This window comes from Leiobunum rupestre, chromosome 9 (assembly GCF_980474605.1).
Source record: "Leiobunum rupestre chromosome 9, qqLeiRupe1.1.hap1, whole genome shotgun sequence".
In the NCBI taxonomy this organism is placed as follows: Eukaryota; Metazoa; Arthropoda; class Arachnida; order Opiliones; family Sclerosomatidae; genus Leiobunum; species Leiobunum rupestre.
In genome coordinates this window covers 32,669,708-32,694,877 of record NC_143392.1, presented here as the reverse complement: position 1 = coordinate 32,694,877, position 25,170 = coordinate 32,669,708, and the positions used below count along the sequence as shown (strand labels likewise).

Here is a 25,170-nt window from a genome sequence, read left to right as displayed (position 1 = left end):
CCTACACATTTTAGTACAGTTTATAGGGGGAAAATCCTTGCTCGCGGAATTTCGACGAATGTGTTGGCCGTAGTAGCGCGAACAGCGCGTGATCAAAGTTGGCTTTGGCTACATAACTATAGCGCCTCAGGTGGGGATTTTTGCGTATTTCGCCCACGATATTTTCAGGACTGCAGGGTCTGCAGCTAGCTCTTAGGTTATTTATTTTAACTATACAATAATGCCGTAAATTTATAGGCTTTAAAATAAACGCTTAAAATTTCGAAAATTTTAAGTTATGATTTTATTTTTAACAATCAACATACTTGTCAACAATGAGTGGTTTCCATAGCTAATTTCAAGGTTATCAAAGGGAAAATGACTATTTTGGACTACACATTTCAGCTAACTATACCTCCTAAACAATAACAATACCACCAAAATACACAAATTAACCTAGATAGAACAGAATAAATTGAGCAGTGACGTGAGGGTTTTGGGAGACAGCTACAACTTTAAATGAAAAACATTAATTTCAAAGCGAAGCTTATTTATTGACTCAAAAAAAAGATCGCCTCAAATATTTAATTTAAATTTTTGAAAATGATTTTTCAGTCATTGTTATATATTCTTTTTGACCAGTGCGAGAGAACAAATAAGGTTCTCTAACAACAGGAGCAATCAGTTTACTACCTCTATCGTACAACTCAAATTTACATAATTTTTATATTCCATAATTTAACTATGATATTAGACTTATTTCTTCGTTGGAGGTTTGAAAACGATTTTCCTGTGCTTAAGAGCATTCCATCGGTGTCGTTTGTAATAGTACGCTACAGCAGTCAAAACTGAAAGGACCATCATAGCCTAATGGGCAAAAATAAAAAAATTATTGGTAAATAAAACTAGGATATATTATAATTTGATCAAGTCTATCCTAGGGTCCTAATTAAACTAGAAATTGTTTTGAAATATCTAATTTCAAGCTAGTCAAGGTAGAAAGTTGCCAACAGTCTTGGCAAAAAACCGTTTTTTTCTTGAAAGAACCACCAGTCTGGGTTTTTATGGATAAATCTGGATTTTGATGGATTAAACCAGATTTTTTTTGAAAATATTAATTTGGACCCTACTTGACTGCCATTTTCTAGCCCTTTAAGCGCGTAAGTCCTCCTCTGTAGCATTGGCTACTATGTTATCTACCCGTAAACTATTTTAAAAAGCTGATAAACTAGTTAAGATAAATAGGTGTCTCAATAAGTAATAATACCAAGAAGAAGTTGAACTTAGAATTACCTATCAACTTAAATAGATTATAGATATTTTAATGATTAGAATAATCAATAATATCAAGATAAACCTTTGAATTTAAAAGTCTAACGATTTATAGGTTATGTAAAGCAAACATTTTGCTGATTAAAAAGAAGTTTCTTGTAGTGTTGTAGGATTTTTTTCTACGACGATTAATCCAGTTTAATGCAGGTTGTTAAAACCTGACTGGTTACCTGTCCACCTTTCCAACACTGTAGAAATAATACTGGTTTACTGGTAAATGGAGCATTTTTAAGGAAATTTATTTTAAGTTGTAGATTAAATTTGAGCATCACAACTGAAAAAAAGCTTTGGATGCTTCAGTTTTAACCATAATTAATATCTGCACTCTTTCTGGCCCAAGTTTCAATTATTGGCAATTGGGTAAAAGGTTGGTGCAAAGTTGGGAAGAGGAGTGAAAACTGGGTAAAGTAATTACCTTAATTGCCATTTTATGACGCTCGTCATACTCAGGTTCGGAGCACCATTTTAAGAAATTAGCCACATCCTTGGCCATTTGACTGGCAGTTGCGGGAGTTCCATCTTCGTATTCTATTACTTCATTGTACAAGGCTTGGGCCATGCCAATAGCTCCACCCGGGAAGTAAGGGTTAAAATGAAGACCTTCCCTGAGTGATACGCCTTCCGGAGCATCACAGTACCCAGTTAAAAGTGAAAAGATATAGTTCTGAAATTAAATTTTAAGTCAATTAATAGCCGTAGTTTTTATTAGGCGTTTTTTCATATACCTCTTCACCGTGTCTTCCTGAGCTAATATAGCTGAGATCTGGAGGAAGCGCTCCACCATTAGCAGCCCTGGCAGCTTCATCGTTAGGGTAAGGCTTGGGGAAATAATCAGAGAGTTTTCCTGCTCGTAGAAACATTTCGCCTTCGTCATTTGGACCATCCAAAATTTGAACCTGCAAAATTAAAGATTCAGTTACTACGTTGAACATTCTGGAAAGTGACATGACTATGTGAAGTACTTCAGCAGCTTCAGTTTTAGCTTCTTCTTCAGTATGGGAAACATTGATCAAGTTGCGGTAAGCGATGAATTTCAAGCTATGACAAGCTGCGCAAACTTGCTTGTAAACTTCGTATCCTCTTCGAATGCTAGTGTGTGAAAGAGTTTTATTCAAATTAACAACATAGGTTTGGACAATTTAAAGTTTGGGAAAATACCTAGAGTGATCCATTGAACTTAAAATATTACTATTATGGCTCCATTTTTGTGTTGGGGGATGCAATAACAAGTCGGAGGCTGAAACTGCCTGATCCAAAGCATATGCTAAGCTAGCTGCTCCAGCCGTAGCTATTCCAGCTACAGTTATAAACTACAATAATAATTGAACATTCAATTTTGGACTTAAGTCTTAGTAAGACGGATTTACTAATTAATGCTTACAATTTTCTTCGATCTCGGTAGTGACTTGAAAGTTGACATGGAAGCCTATATATTTATATCAAGTTTTAAACTCAGTGGTGTATATAAAAGCAAACTAATGACTTCCAAGTATTGTGTTCTACTTATTTGGTATTTACATTAAAAAATCAAATACATCTTTAGTATCAGTAAATTCCGCTCAAAAATGAAAGGAGCTATGCATAAACTTGGCCAATTCAACATTCTATAGTCACAGTGATGGAAAACGACTATAGCCAATTACCGATTGAAAACGCATTATATGTGTTGGTTCATGGTGTAAGGCATTTCAACTTTATTCCCAAAAAAAAGGACGCTAACACTGCTAAGAGTCAAAAACTTCGAATTGTGGGTAATGGACCTAATTTTTTTTATCTAGGATTACAAAACATTATCTTATCGAGATGAAACTATTAAAATTAGAATTTAGTCACAACAATCCGTAGGTTTATATAATCATTTAACATTATTCGCCCATGATTCGCCTTTGCTTCAATAAAACCCCAAGAATTAATATACCACATTTTGACCAAGTCCTAACTTTAAAGGTTATCCGTACGTGCACCTCGAGGTCATGTATGTAACAATATTTAACGTATCGTTAATAATAATTAATAATAAAAGCTTCATTGAAATACTATTTTCGAACCTTTCTAGTTGATATTCCATTATGTAGCTTTAAAAGGCTACTTCCAGGAAATTTTGTAACAACCGATGCCATCTTCGACCCGAATGAATAAACCGGTGGCGGTGGCCTTCTTCGGCGTAAAGTCAGCCGCTTCTAATGGTCGCACGGAGTTCCGAGGCGGAGGAACTAAACAGTTGAATTTGTTTTCTGAATATTTAAAATATTTCCACTATATTTCAGGATTTTCCAATACTTCTAAAAAATTAATAATTTATCTTTAGAGAAATTGCTAATTTATCTTTAGAGAAATTGCTAATTTATCTTTAGATAAATTGCTAATTTATCTTTAGAGAAATTGCTAATTTACCTTTAGGGAAATTGCTAATTTATCTTTAGGGAAATTGCTAATTTATCTTTAGAGAAATTGCTAATTTATCGGTAGAGATAATCTTATTATTCTTAAATGGAGTATGCACTAAAACATACTATCGTAACTAAAGTCAATCATCCCAAGATTATTTTAAACTTGGTGGTAAAATTTTTAAATTCGTTGGTCCATGATAAACAACGATCGAAGTTTTTTGCATCCCCCCCCCCTCTACTATTTAAAATGGTTTAAATAGTGTATTTATCTTAAGATAGTTAAATAGTACTAGTTCAGTTAATTATAGTTTTATCTGGAACTCGGGATGACCAGACCCACAAGAAAAGGGGCCTGTTTGCTCAGGCTAAGGCTGAGTTAGCTGCTGGTGAATCCGGCTGGATCAACCGTCGTTTTAAGGTAGTAAAGGCTCATCCCCAGGATAGTCAGCGCGCCCTCGTGGGTCCTTCACAGCGGATTCAACCTCGGTTCCTTCTGTGCGCCCTAAGATCAATTTCTCCCGGTCTTCGCGAGCATCGCCACATCATCCCGCCGTTGTGCCACCACGTTTCCAGCGTAACTCTTCTAGATCGTCCTTCAATTGTGATAACCTTAATGTGCAACCGTATTTACAGCAAAACAATACTAGCTCGCCGTTTAACTATGATGCCTTTACTACGCCTCACTATGCCTCGTATCCTTCGGCTCTGTCTTGTCCCCTGCCTAACTTCTTCGCTGGTCAGCCCCGTCTTTTTGGTCCGTCACAGGATACTCGTATGCGTGATCCTGATTCTCGTTACCTAATCTCTTCCCATAATAACAATCGGATTGGGAAATACTCTATCGGTACTGGCCCTCGGCCATTTCGATAGCCGTCTGAACTCTCTTTCGGCCCCTTTTCGCCCCTCATTTAACACGTACTTGGGCTGTCTGCCATCCCTTTTGTCCCATGCGCCTCAGGTGTGCTCTGATCTTCTACTTCACCCGGAGCAGTCACTCACAGCTGTGACTCCCGCCATTCTTACCAATGCTCAAGGACTTACATCGGTTTATAAACACACTGAACTTGCTCTACTAATTCGAAAGCACAGGGTTGCTTTCGTGACCATTACCGAAACTCACTGGTCCTCGATCTGACCACACAGATGCTGAACATACTATTACAGGCTATCCTCTTTTCCGACAAGACCGTGGCTTAATCACCTATGGCGGTGCTGCTCTTTATATTGAAAGTTCTCTTACTGCACGTACTCTTACTTTTGGTGATATTGCCCTTGAGAATTTTACTCCCAACGTAGAAGGACTTTATATCTTAATTGTTTCCGTTACGCACCATGCCCCTCCCCCGAAGGTTACTATAATTGCTGTTTTATATCGATCTAATAACTGTAAATATGTTAACCATGGTTTGCTCTGTATTTTTCTAAAGGCTATGAATGATTATTGTGTGTGACGTCGCCTGTCCCTTTTAATTGTCGGTGACTTTAATTACCCCCATATTGACTGGTCATCTCTCCTTCCTGCCCCTAGAGCTTGTCGGTTTACTAAAGCCTTCTTTGAATGTATACTTCATTTATCTTTACCTCAAATTATTGAGGTCCCCACAAGGAATGGTGGTACATTCGGTCGGGACAATGTTCTCGACTTGGTGTTTACTTCGGATTCTTCACTAGCCTTTGACTCGGAGGTGCTTCCGGCCCTCGGTCGTAGTGACCACGGTGTTGTATTATTTTAGTATCTCTTGTGTGGGTCACGTCCCACTTTCATTATTAGACCAAATTTCTTCAAAGGGGACTTTGAGTCCTTCAGTGCCTTTTTATCCTCTATCGATTGGTCACTCGTTCTGTGTTCCGCCAGCATCTCCGAGTCCTGGGGTGCGTTTCTCGCTGTACTTAACACAGGTATCACCCCTTTGTCCCATTGCGTAAGCCCCCTTCTGCTCAGGCCTGACCTTCGTTTGTCCTGGAGTCGAAAATTTAAGGCTACTGCCTGGTCCCGTTTTCTTCGGGGCAAAAAACGCACTGTCTCCCCACTTGTTCTGGACGCTTTGCATGCCCAGTACCGAGCGGCTCGTAATGCCTTTACCAACCAAGTTCGTAATGCCAGACGGAGATATGAGGCTGACCTAACTGCTCGGATCCGTGACAACCCTAAATCGTTTTGGGGTCACATTAAAAGGTTCCGTTCGGCCCGTGCGCCTATTTCTGAGCTTATTAAACCTGATGGTTCTCTTACTGGCACCTTATCAGAGGCGGCAACTGTTTTAAATGACTTCTTTGCCTCCACTGTTAGAGCCAGCGGGGCTCCCTTAGTTTCTTCAGTTCCCTTAGTTTCTCCTACTACGTTGGCGTATCCAGTTCCCTTAGTTGTTCCCGTTCCCTCTGTGCTTGTGAAGCGCACTCTTACGTCCTTCTCCTGCGCCCCTTTAGATATTTACCGATTATTACGTCAGATTAAAGCTTCTAAATCCCCAGGGCCTGACGGTCTCCACCCTCTTCTGCTTCGGTCCCTTGCTAATGAGCTGTTTTTCCCCTTTTACATCCCCATTTCTCGCTCATTTGCTCTTTGTGAACTCCCACTACCTTAGAAAGAGGCCCACATAACCCCCATCCATAAAAAAGGTTCAAGATCTGACCCCACAACTTACCACCCAATTAGCAATCTCAATCAGGTTCCTAAATTGTCTGAACACCTAGTCCATGACCAAATTACTTCTTTTCTGCACAGTACAAATTTTTTCTCCCCCTCCCAGCACGGTTTTCTTTCCAAGTGGTCGTGCCTGACGAACCTGATACTTGCCACTAATACCTGGTCTCGTTGGCTTGATAAGGGCTATGGTGTAGACATTATTTCCCTAGATTTTTCCCAGGCCTTCGATTCGATTCCGCACAACATTCTACTCGAGGCGCTTCAGGTGGCAGGTATTGATGGGGCCGCCTTGTGTTGGTTAAAGAATTACCTCGTGGGCCGAAAGCAAAGGGTTGTCCTTCAAGGTCAGGCTTCAGCTTGGAGTACTGTGAACCAGGGTGTCCCTCAAGGGTCGGTCTTGGGTCCCCTGCTCTTTAACATTTTAATTAATTCTCTGCCTGCTGTTGCGTGTGTTGCCTTGGTTTTACTATTCGCTGATGACACAAAACTGTCTCACAAAATTAAACTACACTCCGACAATTTGGCACTCCAGGCTGACCTCGACGCGGTAGTTACCTGGGCTAACTCTCATGGCTTATCATTCAACACAGCGAAGTGTTCGGTGCTCCATCTCGGTCGTAAAAACCCCAACTATGCTTACACTATCATGAGCTCCACTATTTCATCGACTCTTTCTGAAAGTGACCTCGGTATCACATTGGATCCCAGTCTTAAATTTTCGACTCATACCCACAAAATTACTAAGCGCATATGCTCCATGGCTGGTCTTATTCACCGCAACTTAAATTTTCGATCCCCACCCCTTATTAAACAATTATATAAATCCCTGGCTTTACCACTTATCGATTACTGTTCCCCAATTTGAACTCCACACTTACAAGGAGAGTACCCGAGGTGTTTATTGCCGATTTTGTTCAAAGTCGGGCGTAATGTAGACCTATATGAGATATGAAATTTCCCAAAAGGAAACGTTGCACTACCCATTCGTTTTGCTATAGCAACCGAAAATGTTTTTGACCACTTAAAACAAAAAATCTCCGTTTAAAAAAGCATGGGATTTTCTCGGTTTCACAGGGTCCTAGCTACGAAAATTTTTAAAAATTTTTAAAATCACGAAATGTGTAATTTGGACCACATTTAGGTAAATTTCATCAAGTTTGGGTAAATTGAAACATTTTTAGGGTAAATTTGTAACAAATTTTGGGTAAAATAAGGGAAAAATCTTATTTTGGTTGTAAGTGGTCAAAAACATTTTCGGTTGCCATGGCAAATCTAATGGGTAGTGCAACGTCTCCTTTTGGGAAATTTAATATCTCATATAGGTCCACATTACGGCCGACTTTGAACTAAATCGGCAATAAACACCTCGGGTACTCTCCTTGTTAGTTACTGATCTCTCTTCTTTGCAGAAAGCTCAAAATAAATTTTCAAAATTAGTCACTTGTTTGGAAAAAAACCCTGCCCCTTCCAGGTTGAAAACCCTAGGATTTCAACCCATCTCCACTAGGCAGAAATTCAATAATTTGGGCCTACTCCATAAGTTTTTCTATAACGGTCTCGATCTACATTTCTCTGACTTTTTCACCCTCAATTCTAAATCCACTACTCGAGGTCATACCCTAAAGCTATTTTCTACTGCCTAAAGCTGTCTAAACCTAGGGCCCGTGTAACAACCCGGCAAAAACATTTTTCCCACAGCATCATTAATGACTGGAATAGCCTGCCGGATGATATGGTCACGCAAAAATCTTACCTTTTTTTTTAAATATGTTACGGACCTACCTAGCTGAGCAAACCTAGTGTCTCCCTATCTGTATTAGTGCATTTCGTAGTATTTTTATTTTTTCTTCGTATTCTAATAATTCTAGTAATTTTGTATCTCTCTTTTGTAGTGTCATTATATTATTGTTGGTTTTGTTCCTACTCTTTGTATTCCGAAGCTTGGGCATAAGCCCCTAGCTGAGGCTTTTCAAGTAAATAAATAAATAAATACCCTCTCCCTGCAAGGTTCTTAGAGACGTATGGACGATCTTGATGCTAAGCCACGGCGAGTTTTAACCAGGGAGTAGGGTAGAACCAAAAGTGACATAATTTCCAAAAGTTTGTCAATCGACCCTCTTTCGTAATTAATGTTACGAGCGAAATACAACTCAAGTTGGGAGGGGAGAAGGGAAAGTATGCCTTGGGGAGGGAAGGAAGTTAAAACCAACAAATAACGCCTCCTAGTGAGGAACGGCAGAATTAAGTAGCACTGATCAAAGCTACTGTATTTTTTGATTTTTCGTCGTTCTGTGGAGACGCTATCGCCATCTACCTACGATATAATACCAGAGACTAAAAAAAGAGCCAGAAAGGGCGACAATAATAGTCTTTTATGTAGTCGATCTCGATTCGAGCATTCATTAAACCTTTAGCATACGAAAGTACATGGATTGTCACACTTTTTGTAATTATGTCACTTTTGGTAGAAGCAATAGAACTCCCTGTTTTAATCCTTGGCTTGCTGACGAACAGGACAACCGTATTATACTCAAATAGCTCATTACTCAATAGTAAAAAAACATGGCGGCTGAGAGGAAGATAACTGAAGCCAATGAGTGTATTAAAAATGCTGAAAAATGGTAAAAATTATATCATTATTTCGTTATTCGATACAGAAATATGCAACTTAATGGAAAAAACTACCTATCAATTAATATATTTCTGAGAAACGCAAATTTGGTTGAAAGCATTAGCTATACTGGTGTGAGCTAAGTTAATAATATTCATTTCTATTTATTTAGTTTAAAAACTGGGTTTATGAAATGGACACCAGATTATGATAATGCAGCGAGTGAATTTGCCAAAGCTGGTAACTGAACATTCATATACAACTAATCACTAGTGGCAATATTAAAACATCAATTTTCAGCCACGTGTTTCAAAGCGGCAAAATCATTGCCACAAGCTAGAACGGCTTTGCTCAGGGCTGCAGATTCCTTTGGAAAAAACCAGGCGTATCCTTTCCATAATTATAAAACGCCAAAAGCGTAGAACTGTTTCATTTAACCAATAAAATTAAAGATATTTCTCTGCTGGGAAAAATTTAGAACAAGCAGCTTTCATAAGCAAAGATTTGGAAGAATATGATAAGGTTATTGAGTACATAACACGAGCTTGCCAGCTATTTAGGGAGCATGGTTCTCCTGACACCGCTGCTATGGTACTTGAAAAAGGCGCAAAGTAATGTCTCTTTTATAAACTATATACCGTTATTTACATTCATTAAATTTTCCATTTAAATTTCTAGAATGATTGAACATATACTACCAGATAAAGCTATTGAGCTATACTGTAAAGCTGCAGAGATTGTTTCTGTACGTAAATTTCATCATTATTAATATAGAAATTACACCAGTTATTTACTATAGCTGGAAGAAAGACCAAAGCAGGCGGCAGATTATTCAGGAAAAGCCTCACGATTATTAGTTAAATTAAGAAGGTTAGCAATTTTTCCACTTTTGCAAGCCATTTTGTCAAAAATGTTACTTGTTGTAAGAATAATAATAATAATTAAAAAGGTACGACGAAGGAGTTACAATGCTTCGTAAAGAGCTAGAAAGTCATTTAGAAGCTGAAGATGGCCAAGCAGCTGGTCGACTAGTCATAGCCTTATGTTTGCTTCACCTCACTCTAGAAGACTTTGTTGCGGCTGACAAAACTTTTAAAGAATATGGAAGGTAAATAAATTCACAAAAAATTGACTGCTTCTTACTGAAGTTGAATTTATTTCAGTTACATTGGGAGAGATGAAAAAATGTCACTGGTGGACGTACTTGAAGGGTATGATGAAGGTGACCCAGAAAAAATATGGAATGCTCTTAATAATCCATTCTTTAAACACATGGATATTGAAGTAATTTTTATAAAATTAACTAGATGGCGCTAGTGGTAGGTACTTCACCCTCTTTGGCTAAAAACCCATTGCTAGAGCCATCAAAGTAACTGTACTCATCAATAGGCTTCGTGCTTAGTTTAAATTTTGGTCATAATTATCGCCGCCTACCGACGGAGTTTTAAAATGAATATATGAAAGCTGTCTGCTCCTTTAAAATTATCTCTGCGGTCTGCACAACAGCTGAAAGTTCCACTGAAAAACCAAAATTCAAAAGTCGTCTGCTATTTCTTCACATAGTTGACGGATACTAAGGCAGATGGCTTTACATTTCCTAAGCTCTAAGCCAATAATTCAATTGCTAATGAAATTTAATTTCCAGTATGCCAAATTAGCCCGTAATCTCCAACACCATTTTGCTGCTCAGAAAAATGCAAAGAAAAGCTCCGCAATGGCAGCGGAGGCCTCTAGTTCTGATGGTGCTTTGGAAAAGGAAGATTTATCCGCACTACTATAAGATAAAAATGACTTTCATCTCCAACTTTAACGTCATTGTACAGTTTAATTGATATTTACATTAATGTAGGCGTCACACTGTTTGTGGAATAGTTAAATTATTTAATAAATATGTCCTTTATGCTTTATATTTAATTGTTGAAATTTTAAAGATAGCATCATTCCGATCCGAAGATATATATATTATTGTATTGTTGTATATATTGTTCTAACATGTTATAAATGATTTTTCATTAAGTTGTATTATAATAAAAGACATGATATTTGCGTAGGAATAGAATTTCTATCAAATCTGTACAAAAAGTTTTTATTGGCTTAGGATTATGATATGTAATTTTGGGGAGGCGAGACTTAAGACATTCTTCAACAATTTTTTTACGTAACATTCAAGAGTAATAATAAATTCTTTACGCCATTTAAAATGGCCTTTTCTTAGTTGAACAATAAAGGAATGACAACTAAAACAATATTCTTAACTTTAAACATTCCCTTCCTATATTATTTACAATTAATTATTATTTAACTTGCACAGATGGGTTTTAACACAGCTGTGATGTTTTTTTAGTCTGAGAACATGGGAAATAGGATCAAATAAGAAGTAATGATGGCGAACCGAAACCCATTAACTTGTAAAAAAAACCAACCTCAACCGCTTCCAAACTAGTTTTAAAATATAAAAAAAATATAACCGAACCAAATGTAACATGTCATAATCCAAGCGCGGAAACTCTTTCACTCTCTCCATTTTCACCATTTAAGCTCTCACTTATTCATCCGATGAACCTGTATTTCTCTTTGCCCTCCGCAATCTCGTTGACTGCCTAGGTGACCTTTTAGGGGATTTATCTGCAATAAAAATTTAAATTTATAGTAGTTTAGATATTGAGTGTTTAAAATGGAAACCCAAGACTTACTAAATTCGTTTAGATGGCCTTGCGGGAGCCAATCGAAATCCACATCATTAGGATTCTGGGTACCAGTTTCAATCTTCGCTTTTGAAGCTGGTCTTGATTTTTTCTAAATTAACATTTTTATTAGTTATTGAGAATTTAGTAAAATTTTTCAGAAATTTAGCAGTACTTACTCCGAAGGAAACCAAAAACTGTTGGCCAGCAACGAGTAACAAAACTGCGCAAGCAGCCAAGAAAACATACAAGAAAAAGGTTTCTCCATCCAAGCCTTCATCTATTTCAATTATATTCACAGTATCGTTAAAAACTGCATCCAAATAGTCCAGTCCATCCTGTAATAATGTTAGAAGTTAAATACTGAATAGTATAAAATTTATAGAAAAACAAGAATACGTACAATATCTTTGTACTTGAGGTTAACGGCTAGTCCGAAAGGACGGGAGCTGAAGGTTTCACTGACATAGAAGGTGTAATAGAGAGTCACTTGTTGTTTTGGTTTAACAACACGGTTAAAACCAATTGTAGTAAACTGAAAATATAAATTTCATTGAAACATAAGACTAGGTGAATATCAAAAAAACAAAACAATTACATTTTGGATGTAAAAGGAGAAGTCCATGGGGTAGCGGAAAGACGCATCCATAGTTTCAACAGTGAAATCCTTTGAGCCTTTATTGGTAAATCCTACAAGAAACTGGACATCTTTACCTGCGGGTAGTTCTAGAGACGCTCCAGTAGGCTTAGTAAATAGGAAGAAAGTGTCGGCGTCTAGTGATGGTTTTAAAGGTTTCTCATCTTCGTCTTCTTCATCCTGATCCACAACCGCAGTATCAGCACCCTCACCCGCATGTACCACATCATCCATATCTACTTGAACATCATCTTCCTCTTCTTCCGTAGGATCTGCTGGTTCTTCAGCAGCATTTGCAAATCCTACACCTATAAAATCGCATAATTTACATAAATGCTAAATATATTCAATAAAATGAACTCTAAATGTGTCAGAATCAAAATATGTCATCTGTCAATATTGTGGGCTTTTTTGAAGAAGTAGGGTAAGTGTTTATGTAATTATTTTTGACTATATAAATTCTTATGTATGTTTTCTTTTTGGTAGTGCTAGTTTTTCCACTAACGAACGTATTTATCGGTATAAATAGTTAAAAACTATAATATCTATGCCACGTCGTCTATCAACATGTTACATCACTACAAGCCTCGGTTTCAAGTGCAAGGATTTTGAAATGATAGGAATGTATCAATATAGAGACGCTACCGGCTAATGCGTAAAAAATGATTACTTACCGGGTCCTTGCACTAAAAATGTGGATAATACAAACATCAACAGGAGCATTAACTTTCTAGACATGATTATAAACTAATAAGAGCAATCAATAATGAAAATGTAAAGGGATTAAAACAGATTCGACGAATACCAGCCGACACAAACACGCTTGTCGGCAAAACGACTAGGATGCGAAAAAGTAATTTGGTCTCCAATCGCTCACTAGATGGCGAGTACAGTTCCAATAGAAATCTTTTCGCTGACGCCTTAAAAAACTAATCACCGCTTTTTTAGCCTTTCATCTTTTTTTTATTTATTTTAAGATTAATACGTATACATAAAAAACACTTATCATTTCACTGAAAAGGCTTAGTTGCGACGCCAAATTATATTTAATTATTTTTTATTTCGAGCAATTTTTTGCGCAAAATGCACTTCCGCGTTCGAAATTGCGATAATATATTCGCGTTCAACTTCTTTTTGCATAAACGCATAGAATCAGTTAAGCGATACGGAAATGAATGAAGTAAAATCTTTAAAAACAAAATCAAGTTGTAGTTGCCGTTTGCCACGCAAACCCGGGACGTAGCGGAGGTTTCGGAGCGTGCGAAAACAGCTGTAAAAATCTTATATAATAGTGAACGTAAATTAATACACAAATTACAAATACGCATGTTCGGAATAGATCGAGTAAGTACGTGCGCGTATTTATTCTATATGCCTACGAGAGAGAGAGAGAGAGAGAGTCTGACGTTAAGATCTAGAGCCCGGGAGAGACTCGTAGCAGACGACATTCCACGGAGACTCCCGCCATCGGTTCGGTTGGCACAATCCCTCTAGACCAATCGCTGCAAAGGGCCTGAAAACCAGCTGCATGGCTGCGCGGCTGCAGTCGATGGCTTTGCAAAATGGGAGAGTCCGCGAGAAGGGGCGGCCCTGGCTCAAACAAATTTAGGAGGGTGAGTATTAAAAATGCTCGTTTGCGAATCATATCTTTTTGTTTCCTTTTTCTCGCGCATTCGTCGACTTTATTTGTGTCTTAGCGGATAAACGCGTCTTTGCATCATCGGCTTCGCTGGCTTTGAAGCGAGGAATCTCCAACGGGGTACCGTTACGGTCCCCGCGATACCTCTCCGAGACGGAGCGAAGCCTAGCGCTATCCTCTCGTACTACTAATCGGATCCGCGCATCGTGCACCCAGACTGCCTTTCACGTTTTATCGAGCCTTGGGGTTGTCGAGGCCCGCTGGTACGTGGAAAAGTACGAAGATATTATTAGGCCTATCGTCAGTCGCTTAAAAAAACCTATCGCGAGATTTTTGGGGTCGCCGCTGTAGAAGGGGAGGATGGCGGGAAAAAATAATGGCATCCGGAGGGGGGTGTAAATATTTTGCAAGGGGGCGCGCGTAAAAAAAAACAGGCGGATGATCGTGGTATTTGGTACGAAAACCCCATGCTTGGGCATTCCCTCAACGTTGGCATGCGCTAAGGGTTAGGTGAAAGGTCATCTAGATATTAATATATAAGCACTTTGAAGTTTGAATGAACCGCGAACCGGACCTTAAAAACGCGATACCCGTATTTTTCGAAATTCCAAACTCGACCCGCCTATAGGGCTTTAGTCAAATTCCGGCTACCCCCCCCCCCCATACCCGAATTATATCCAACGTAGATATAAATGTAAATAAATTAATTGTATAATACATCTGGGGTGGGGGAACAGAGATAATACAGCCACAGGGGTTTGGACAAAATATAATATCAAAATTTTGCATAATTAATACGATGTGTCTATCAAAAATCTACTCGTCGCTAAATTGAACCGTATCTTTAATGTGGGAAAAAATTTTAACTTTCACTGTTTGGCGTTTATTAGCGACGAAGAAGGGAAGGGGGGGCAAGATAACTCCAACCTCGACCTTAGAAAACAGGTTAAACACCTTGGAAGCCCCCGTATCGCGTCGATGTCACATTGCCTCGTGGAGAAAAATGACATTTTTTAGTCGGACCCGAAACTCCACCTGTTTCGACTATTTTTCCCACGATTCCAGTCCCTAATAATAAGCGTTCGAGTACTCGAACATCGCGACGTACTAGATCACCGTCCTTTAATTAGGGTTTTGGTAAAAAACACGCACACACTCAATAGGGTGCTTGACATTACTAACAACTTGTACGGTGGGAAAAATACGATCTAATCGACGCGGTACGCGACTCTCCGCGGGGATGTACGAATCTTAGCCTAATTATTCGTACTTAATAGCAATCGATACAATTATAATAAAAAATATCGTTTAATGTTGCTGTAAAAGCTAATTTGAGCGAGTAAGTTAATTTTATTTTCCTCAGATTTCAAACTTTTTTGCACAATGGAACTCTTTTAAAATATAGTATTTAATTCGGGGTTTAAAATGCTATGTTTTGCCGTGATCGAGCTGTGCAAGGCGGCCCGCTATACAGCATAGCATCCTGTTTTACATAGTTCACATCAAAATATAGCATTTCAAACCAAGTGTTAGCACCCTTCCTTTAAACGTTTACTGCTAAATATAGCATTTTAAATAACATTAGCACCTTGCTTTCCAAACTTCGCAGTGAAATAAAGCACTGCAAATAGCATTAGCACCCCGCCTTCCAAACTTCGTAGTGAAATATAGCATAGCGTCTTGCAATTCCAGTTTATAGCATAGCGTATTGCAATTCCACAGTTTATAGAATAGCGTCTTGCAATTCCACAGTTTATTGCATAGCGTCTTGCAATTCCAGTTTATAGCATAGCGTAGCGTATTCCAATTCCACCGTTTATAGCACAGCGTAGCGTCTTGCATTCAACCGTTTATAGCATAGCACAGCGTCTTCCATTCCACCGTTTATAGCATATCATAGCATAGCACAGCGTCTGGCATTCCACCGTTTGTAGCATAGCATAGCATAGCGTCTGGAATTCCACCGTTTGTAGCATAGCATAGCACAGCGTCTGGCATTCCACCGTTTATAGCATAGCACAGCGTCTTGCCTTCCACCGTTTATAGCATAGCACAGCGTCTTGCATTTCACCGTTTATAGCATAGCACAGCGTCTTGCATTTCACCGTTTATAGCTAAACATAGCGTCTTCCGTTTCACCGTTTATAGCATAGCATAGCGTCTTCCGTTTCACCGTTTATAGCATAGCGTCTTCCGTTTCACCGTTTATAGCATAGCATAGCGTCTTGCGTTTCACCGTTATAACATAGCATATAATCTTGCTTTTCACAGTTTATAGCAAAATATACCATTTTCAATTGAATTAGCCATACGCAGTTCAAAGCAAAATAATTAACCTTTTTAAACCTAGCTTTAGCACTTTGCCTTCCATATTTCACACCAAAATATAGCATTTTAAATAAGAAATAATTCCACATTTCATAGCAGTAAATAGCTAAACCTAGCTTTAACCCTATCTTCCACAATTACAGAAAAATATGCCAATTTATATTCTGGTATTAATCGTTATTGATTTTAAAGTAAATCCACCTAAATTAAATTTAAAGGGGACAAAGAATGTGTTTACCGAAATGCGGAGGAAAACTTGACGATGTGTGGGTTTCTAACTTCAATTTTCGTTATCTAGAACGTATTTTAAGCTTTATTACCAACTGTCGAGCATTTTTCTACCCTAAATATTTTCGCCAAATCCAAGGATAGGGAGGGGGCGTCAAAAGGTGGCGTTTTCCAATCAAAAACGACACTTTTTTCGATACCTTGTTTTGGACGCAAAAATCTCGAAGTTTGCCGAAGAGAGCGCCGCGAGCGGCGGGCAAGCGCAAAAAGAAAACATTTAAAAGCGGAGTGAGAAAATCGCGCTGTAGCACGTGCGTGAGTGGGAGTCGAGAGCGTGGGCACGCGCGAAATCCCCGGGAATTTCTCTACGGCGGCGGCTCCCGGCTGCTCGTTACGTCATCCATTTCCTTCCCTCCCCTTTGTCTCTCCCTCTCGCTTATCCATCCCACGTAAAGCCCGGGCAAATCTCGGTGGCGCGGAAACGAAGCGACCCCCCTTCCCCATACATCAAAGGCACTCGGGCGAATCGGCGTAAATCCAGGTTCGAGCACGAGGCGGCGCTGACTGCCTTTTCTCCGAGTTGCTATACCGAAAAAATATTTCCAGTTTAATATTACCTAGTAGAGAAAAAAACAATTACGTTTTTGGAACGAAATAAGGGCAATTTCGCGCTTATCGTAGCGAGGGGTCGGACATTTGGCCAAATCCCGTACAAAATTTGGAAAAAAAATCCACAAATCCAAAATCCAAGAATTTGGCTCCCTGGATTTTTAGAACATCCAAAATCCCGTACACAAAACAGGCAATGTCCGACCCCTCGTATCGTAGGGCTTTTTTGGACTCTACAGTTGCGATTTTATCCAAACCCGGACCCTAGTATTATTCAGGATGTTAGATCAATAGTCTCGAGAAACTTAAGGGATTAGTGGAATGCAGGGGGTCTTAAACGAACGTTTAAAAGAAAAAAGTCAAAAACGCGAATTGCAGCCTTGAAATCTTGTAAACCAGAGGTCAAGGTTAGGTACGCTATGATTCCCCCCATATTCCACCCACCCAAACATTTAGCGCTGGCAATTTCATTTATTTACTCTCGGAAATTCGTCTCATATTGCGTGTAGCGGCTAGCCCTTGAAATCCAAGTTGAATAGCCTTTCTTTTATTCGCCAAAAGCTGCTGTTACGATTGCCAGAATTCGCGCAACTATTTCGACGTAGTAATTACTTTCTTTTGTAATTTTGTAATTAAGGCGATCAGTGAAAGTAGGCCCAAAATAGACCAAAAGTCTTCCTGGAGTTTTGTTCGGCTTTACATGGGCCGCTTGAGTTAAATATATTTAATTTAATGTAGTTTTTATTGGTGTCAAATTAGTTGTCCTTATCCCAGTGTTCATACAGACCTGGAAATATCCGAGGGGCTAACCACTCTTAGAAAGTCTGTACACCGGATTACGCTTAGATTAGCGCTGCCAAAGGCAGGGACTTCAAAGATTACGCGTAATCCCATTAGTACAGTCAAAGGTACGGCTCTGTACACCGATTACGCGGAGTGATCAGCCCCTCGGAAATATCAGGGAATTCGATTAAAGTCATTGAAATTCCCATTTTTTAGTAAAAATAAGGGAAATTTATGAGGGTTCAGAAGGTGTTCCCCAATGAATACAAATTTACATCCAGTCTTAAGCCCAGTTCACACTGTACAATTAAATGGGACACTTAATTGTATCCCACTAATAGACCCATGATGAAAGTTGGGGGGCCGAAAATTAACATTTTTACCTGGCAACTCAGCATTTGGACGGAACATCCGTTTCCTTACTTCCGCCTGTATATTTCAATGGCGGTCACGTGGTTCAAAACGTCACAAACAGGCTGTTCCGTCCAGAGGTCTGACTTAAGCCTCGTCTGCGGCCCCTCTTTTGATATGGGTCTATTGTAAGCAAGAAAATTGTATAGTGTGAACAGAAAAATTGTAACAATAACTCCCACTTTTTCTGTTCACACTATACAATTTTCTTGCTTACAATTAGTGGGATACCATTAAGTGGTCCAATTAAATGTATAGTGTGAACTGAGCTTTAAGCCCAGTTCACACTCTACAATTAATTGGGCCACTTAATTGAAACCAACTAATTGAAAGCAAGAAAATGGAATAGTGTGAACACAAAAAGTTGGAACAATGGTTACAATTTTTCTGTTCACACTATTCAATTTTCTTGCTTACAATTAGTTGGTTTCCATTAAGTGGCCCAATTAATTGTATAGTGTGAACTGGGTTTAAGTCGATAATTCAAAATAACGGTCAAAACGCCGCCGATCAGTTTAGTAAAATATTTTCGGCGGCGTAATCGTCGGCCATTTTCGGTATGGAGATACAGGACGGAAGGCAGGCAAGGCTGCCAGATTTCGATGGACCGAAAACGGCTAACTCTCTCAAATGCTTTCGTTTTCAAAACGAAAATTTTGCGGCGTAGCTATCGACTAAGACTATACGTTTTTCTTGTGAAAGATTTTACTTTGTTACTTCTTTTATATGATAATATTTAACCAACGTAACTTAAGTGACAATTATGAAATGAATTACTCTGTAAATCTAAGTTTTATTTTATCTTGCACCTGGAAAAATCAGTGAAATATTCGTGGGAAAACCTGGAAATATCAGTAAAATCGGGTTGCCAATAGTTGTATGAACTCTGTATCAGATATTCCAATTGCAATCCGCTTATAGATTCAATTTTTGTCGGTCTGCTATTTCGATAGTCGCAATATTAGATAGTAAGTTCCCGCGTCAGTTAATTCAACGGTTGAATCTCAAAAAATTGTACACCCAAAAATTGGTCACCCAACCGAAAAATTTTGCGTTTTCGTCTACTAAAAAATGGTAACGAATTTTGCTGTTCACCCTGCTTAATTTACCGCCAATTAGTGGGTCCCTTTTTGGTGGCCACACTAATTGGCCTTTAAAAGTTGTACAGTCTAAATGCCCATTCAAATATGAGGTATACTTTAAGATAAGTTAAATGTTAAAATTCACGTTTAATTTTCAAATAAAATGTTTTTAAAATGAATTCAAAATTTAATTGCATTGATTTAAAGGCCTAGTATTTCTTCTGCCTGTTTTTCTTTAAATTTTCTTCCCGCCGCGCAAATATCCTGGTGGTAGGCCAACGTGTTTTGCGGTTTTCCTACCACCAGGATATTTGCGCGGCGGGAAGCAAACTTAAAGGAAAACAGGCAAAAGAAATACTAAGCCTTTAAGTTAATAATACATAATACATGAGTATTTCAATGTCATGTTGTATCAATCTTTTAGTAACTAATAATAGATTAAAATATTTACGGTTCTTAAAGGGAGAATTAACGTCCGCGTTTAAGGTAGATTAACTAATTGCAACACTTATTGTCATTAGGTTATTTATGATGATACGCCTGCAAATATTAAAGCATTTTGGATAGCTGGGATGCCCTTGTTAAAGGGAATATAACCAGCAAAGCAATCTTTATGGAAGACCCCTTCAATTTTTCAAATTTCCCGTACAGTGGCGCCAAACATTTCTAAAGCCAAAGGCAAGAGCGGCCAGAGCTGCAAACGTTGGTGTTCCACACCAAATACCTGAGGTTATATTCCCTTTAAAAGGCAGATGACTTAACTGTACGAGGGAACGCTTGTCTAGGAATCCGAATAATTACTATAAACCAGTGGCGTAGCCAGGGGGGCACAGGAGGCACATGCCCCACCCGAAACGTATGGTCGTACGTACAAATATTTTTATTTTTTTACTTTTTTTCAATGGCGTACCCCCCCCCCCCCGAAACAAAATCCTGGCTACGCCACTACTATAACCAGATCCTGCGCAAATAAAAAAAAACCCCTATTATGAGAATACAGGTACCCGTAGAGTGAATTTACTAATTTATACAGAAACAGAAAAGAATACCTTCACAAAAATTAAAGGTGAATCATCAGATTAACAAGCATGACAAAAAAAACGTAAACAGTAATTTCATCGGAAGTCACTCTCAGTTTCGCGGGAAACCGTTTCATTTACGTAGCGAGCGCGTGCAGCGGCGCGCGACGGAACAATTCCGCGAAAAACATATAAGTTTGCAAACCCTCCCCTCTCGTCTTTTTGCATAATACAGCGAACGTAACGGCTAATCGAAACGTACACTTCGCGTATCATTCTCGACATTCCGTCCATAACACCGAAACTGAGGGTGGCACGTAATCGCTTAACAAACGCGTACGCGGCGACTTGTTTCGTTTGTCAGACCTCTAAGGGCGTCTTTCCCCCCCTTTAAATAGCATCCCCCACGCTAACCCGATCCCGCCGGAGAATTACATATTTCGTCGTAAACGCTAAATAGTCTGGGCATTGTAGTGGGGAACTGCTATTATCAACTTTCCTAGAAATAAATTTAATATAATACGATACGTGGTTAAAGTTACCCGGGCTTATTCGTATCGGTTTATCTCTATTTGGAGAATCTAATTACTACGCTGGACGGCTGGAGTAAAAAAGGCTTAGCTACTAAGATTAAACTATCAATAACTCCACCAGTGCTTCCACATGCGGGGAATTTTTCCCTTTTTCGCGATTTTCCAACCTTCAAAAACTCTAAAAGGGAATAGTGCTATTGTAGAGGGAAAATGAGGGAAAAGTGTTCTTTGCACGGGAAGAAATCTAACTGCCTATTCTAGTGATCTAGTCTACTCTAATTGTCTATTTAGTCCATGTTATCATATGAGTCACAGATGTAAAAAATATTTTTAATAGGTTCCCAAAATTCTGGTAATTTTGATAGTAATATATTTTCGACTTTTGAGTATATATTTTTGCAAAATTATTCAAATGTCAGTAATTTTGTAATAAATAAAAAACCATATATTTGGAATTTGTTTCAGAATTAAACCGAATATTTATATAAATAAGTATTAAAAACTCAAAAATAAAGCGAGGGATAAAAAAAATAGGAATTTCGAAGTAAAAAAAGGGATTTTTCGTGAAATTATCACGAGAGGGAAATTTTCGATATAAAATGTGGAAGCCCTGAACTCCACAGAACGCGAGCGGAACCAGCGAAGAGCGGTTCTTCAGTTGTCAAAAACCTCTTTTTTAATGTGTATTTGTTATCAGTCGTACGTGACACATTGATTAAGTGTGGAAGCGTATGACTATTACACGTCACACCAAAAAGAATTTTAATAAAAATAGCTTTATCATTAGGAACGCTATACGCGCTATTAAATGAATGGCATTCATTGATATACTTCATCGTGCTGAAATATTTCCCACTGACGCCTGGATGGAAACATTGATTATTAATTAACTATTCGTTAGACCCTAAGTAACGTATTAACAATAAATCTATTAGGAAAATTATCGCCGAAGTTATATGTTCAGAGCTATTGCGCAATCTAGGTTTGGTTCTCAGCACAGAGCCCCCTAGTGTCTAAAAATGCGCAAATCGTACCAAGGACGATACTACGCTACTTACAAGGTTCAAACTCGGGGGTTTGGTAGACCTTCATGTAACTTGTAACACCCTAAAGGGAAATGTCTCCATAGGCCACCGTTTTGCCATGGCAACCAAAAATGTTTTTGACAACACAAAATGGAAATTTTCCCATTGAATATAACATGGGAATCTGACCAAATGTAAGGGTACCCCTGTAAATATTTTAATCAATTTATAAATTTTTCATTATTTTCTTATTTATATTTTCTATTTTTAGCATATTCAAAAATTAAAATATTTACCCTTAATAATGGTCAGACTACCAATGTTATTTTCTATGGGAAAATTTCCATTTTGTGTTGTCAAAAACATTTTTGGTTTCCATGGCAAAACGGTTGCCTATGGAGACATTTCCCTTAGGGGTTTATCAAGTTACACGAAGGTCTACCAAACGTTTATTCCCATTCGACCGAAATACTTTTAAAATGTAGCAAAATTGGCGGGGTGATTTGGTATTTTATTTATAAGGTATGTACTATCGAAGATCCATGTTTAGGTTAGGTTAGGTTAGGTTAGGTTCGAGTTGGTTAAGTTTACTATTTCAGTTTTGGTTCAGTTACTTTTCTTGACTAGGTGAAGATAAAAATATAATTCATGCTCATTCCATTTTATTTTCAAATAAATGCATAGTACAAAGATATTAAAATGGCATAGCTAAATTCATAGCTACTGCATCTAGTAGGGAGAGTGCTACTTCATTTTGAAATTAAGACGGAATAAATAATTATTATTGATGTATAAATACCCTCCTTTATTAGCTATCCGCTCCATTGCAAACGACTTCAGTAACTAAATTGAAAACATAGCAAAAGCCAATTTATATAGCAGCGTTCGGCGAATGGGACACATAAAAGCATTCGGTCGAATGGGACACATAAAAACCGCACGTTTCGGCGGAATTCGGTCGAATGGGACACCTCAAAAACCGCCTTCGGTCGAATGGGACTAAAGCCTACCAAACCCCCGATTTTGAACCAAATCGGTGTGTTACACCTCGGGGCGTCTCCTTGTTAGTTCGAGTCCAAGTCGGAGCTTGGTGAGAAAACTGAGAACGTATTTATTTACTTATGGTTAGACCAATTCAACGTGACTGGCGCTTTTAATTTTTATTGAAATTCTGTTTCGTCATTTTTAATACAAAGGTGCAAGACGACAAGTATATTATAATTTAATACAGCATCCTATTAATATTACGAGTAGATAAATTTTGAAAACAAAATGTACTACTATATCCCAAAATGAAGCGAAGCTCGCTATTGCGCAGAAATAAGAATGGATAAATATTAAAATATGGCAGGGTTCATACAGACCTGGAAAACCTTGAATATGATATGATAACATGGAACCAATTTAGCTTAAATGACAATCATGCAATCAATGAATTACTCTGTAAATCTTAGTTTTAATTGTGGCTATCTTGCACCTGGGAAATATCCGTCGGAAAAGCGGGAAATTTCATGGAAATCATGTTGCTATTAGTTATATGAACCCTGTATTGTAATATCAAAATTCAAACGATTTTATTAACGATACAAATATTTTTTATTAAAAAATTTAATTATTACGATGCAAAAATATTGTTAACACAAAATCCAATAAACGTTTTTTTTGTTTTTTTTTGTTTTGGTTTGCACTACGAGTAAGCTTAGCTTCGATATTTGATTTTATTTAGTGCACTCCATAGAAAGTTGCGCTCGGTATCGCTCGCTGCGCTTTCATAAAATTGCGTAAGTATATTATAATAATTTGTTGCAAAAAAAACAAAACATGCTAGAAATTTTAATCTTCAACAAATGCAATTAATTAATAGTTTAATACAATTTAACTGGATTTCCGTATATACTTATATAAAAAAAATTCATTGTGACATTCAAAACCTCGCTACAGTTAAAAAGTTAAAGGATTAAAATCTGAATGAAATTATAATACTGAATTAAAAATGTGAACCAGTCTTAACCCCAATTAACTTCATTGTTTATGACGAAGGTGGGGTCTATTAAAACACCAATTTGAAACGCTAAATTATTAAAAATTAAATTACTCCTTCGGTTTTTTAAAATTATTTTCATCAAAAGTCCTCGATTAAGAATACAGTAGCCAGAAAGCTTACCAAGAACGAGCCACGAAATAAAAAGCGGATCTATTAGCGAAAGTAACATTAGAAAAAACGTTAATTAACCGCCGTTTCAAAGTATTAACCTTTCCTATATGTTTTAATTTTCACCGTAAAAAGGCACTAATTAGATAACCTTGGAAGAAACTGAGTACGATTTCTCGTATTTAATTAAAATAACGCTTAAGCCGAGAATTTTTAATTGTTCCACAATTAGCCGTATACTCGATGACGCCGTGATAATGGCAAACCCTATTATTAAAAGTCGATCTTATTGAACCGTGCCAATAAAATAATTATTATTACTATACCGAAAACAATTTTTTTTATACTTTAATTGTTTGTGTTTTTAAAACGGTTTAAGGTCAGTCGAAGTTCGGAGAAATTCTTTCAAACATTTTACTCTGCCACCCTCCCTTCAAAACGCCTACGTTAGCGTATTTAGTTGGCGCCATAGTTCACTGGAATTTTCGTATAACTTGTTAAAAGTTTGAGGGACAATGTTTTAGGTTATGATTTATTAAAAAAGTACTTGGAAAAAAATTGTACACCAGATTTCTGATTTCCAAATATTTCCGATATTTCTCAAATATTTCCAGTATTTCTCAATTATCTCCGATATTTCTCAAATATCTCCGATATTTCTCAAATATCTCCGATATTTCTCAAATATCTCCGATATTTCTCAAATATCTCCGATATTTCTCAAATATCTCCGATATTTCTCAAATATCTCCGATATTTCTCAATTATCTCCGATATTTCTCAATTATCTCCGATATTTCTCAATTATCTCCGATATTTCTCAATTATCTCCGATATTTCTCAAATATCTCCGATATTTCTCTAATATCTCCGATATTTCTCTAATATCTCCGATATTTCTCTAATATCTCCGATATTTCTCTAATATCTCCGATATTTCTCTAATATCTCCGATATTTCTCTAGTATCTCCGATATTTCTCTAGTATCTCCGATATTTCTCTAATATTTCCGATATTTCTTGTGGATTTCTAGATTTCCGGAAATAATTATTTGGATTTCTGATCGCTATTTGTACACCA

The 25,170-nt window shown here is 37.8% G+C and overlaps 4 protein-coding genes across 5 annotated transcripts in view; 2 read left to right on the top strand and 2 right to left on the bottom strand.

Moving 5' to 3' along the window:
• Nucleotides 1–303: 303 nt before the first annotated feature.
• Cyt-c1 (Cytochrome c1) lies at nt 304–3,508 on the bottom strand. Its single transcript, XM_090158123.1, has 7 exons — nt 3,360–3,508; nt 2,693–2,737; nt 2,470–2,621; nt 2,274–2,400; nt 2,037–2,207; nt 1,727–1,975; nt 304–846 (listed from the first exon to the last, which is right to left on the bottom strand). The coding sequence occupies exons 1-7, from the start codon at nt 3,429–3,431 to the stop codon at nt 736–738; spliced, it is 927 nt and encodes a 308-aa protein (XP_090014249.1). The 5' UTR covers nt 3,432–3,508; the 3' UTR covers nt 304–735.
• A 5,306-nt stretch (nt 3,509–8,814) lies between these two features.
• LOC149927177 (gamma-soluble NSF attachment protein-like) lies at nt 8,815–11,029 on the top strand. Its single transcript, XM_090158787.1, has 9 exons — nt 8,815–8,969; nt 9,132–9,199; nt 9,260–9,344; nt 9,412–9,570; nt 9,638–9,704; nt 9,759–9,829; nt 9,909–10,067; nt 10,123–10,243; nt 10,605–11,029. Exons 1-9 carry the CDS (start codon nt 8,911–8,913, stop codon nt 10,737–10,739), a joined length of 924 nt encoding a protein of 307 aa, XP_090014913.1. The 5' UTR covers nt 8,815–8,910; the 3' UTR covers nt 10,740–11,029.
• A 77-nt stretch (nt 11,030–11,106) lies between these two features.
• Nucleotides 11,107–13,148, bottom strand: l(1)G0320 (signal sequence receptor subunit 1 l(1)G0320). Its single transcript, XM_090158788.1, has 6 exons — nt 12,955–13,148; nt 12,242–12,588; nt 12,047–12,178; nt 11,823–11,981; nt 11,653–11,755; nt 11,107–11,584 (listed from the first exon to the last, which is right to left on the bottom strand). The coding sequence occupies exons 1-6, from the start codon at nt 13,016–13,018 to the stop codon at nt 11,505–11,507; spliced, it is 885 nt and encodes a 294-aa protein (XP_090014914.1). The 5' UTR covers nt 13,019–13,148; the 3' UTR covers nt 11,107–11,504.
• A 520-nt stretch (nt 13,149–13,668) lies between these two features.
• Nucleotides 13,669–25,170, top strand: part of Atx-1 (Ataxin 1) — a 43,536-nt gene continuing 32,034 nt past the window's right edge. Inside the window, exon 1 of one of the 2 annotated variants that reach the window (XM_090158779.1) lies at nt 13,669–13,893. The gene's annotated coding sequence lies outside the window, so the exon portion shown is untranslated. Of the gene's footprint in view, nt 13,894–15,140; nt 15,259–25,170 lie in introns of those variants that run through there. The other variant, XM_090158780.1, reaches the window with a different exon arrangement.

Coding starts and splice junctions, on each gene's coding strand:
- Cyt-c1 (XM_090158123.1), bottom strand. CDS start 3,431: ATGGCATCGGTTGTTACAAAATTTCCTGGAAGTAGCCTTTTAAAGCTA. Junction 2,738..3,359: donor ATGGAATATCAACTAGAAAG/GTTCGAAAATAG, acceptor ATAAATATATAG/GCTTCCATGTCAACTTTCAA. Junction 1,976..2,036: donor CAGGAAGACACGGTGAAGAG/GTATATGAAAAA, acceptor ATTTAATTTCAG/AACTATATCTTTTCACTTTT.
- LOC149927177 (XM_090158787.1), top strand. CDS start 8,911: ATGGCGGCTGAGAGGAAGATAACTGAAGCCAATGAGTGTATTAAAAAT. Junction 9,705..9,758: donor AAGCTGCAGAGATTGTTTCT/GTACGTAAATTT, acceptor TATTTACTATAG/CTGGAAGAAAGACCAAAGCA. Junction 10,244..10,604: donor TTAAACACATGGATATTGAA/GTAATTTTTATA, acceptor TTTAATTTCCAG/TATGCCAAATTAGCCCGTAA.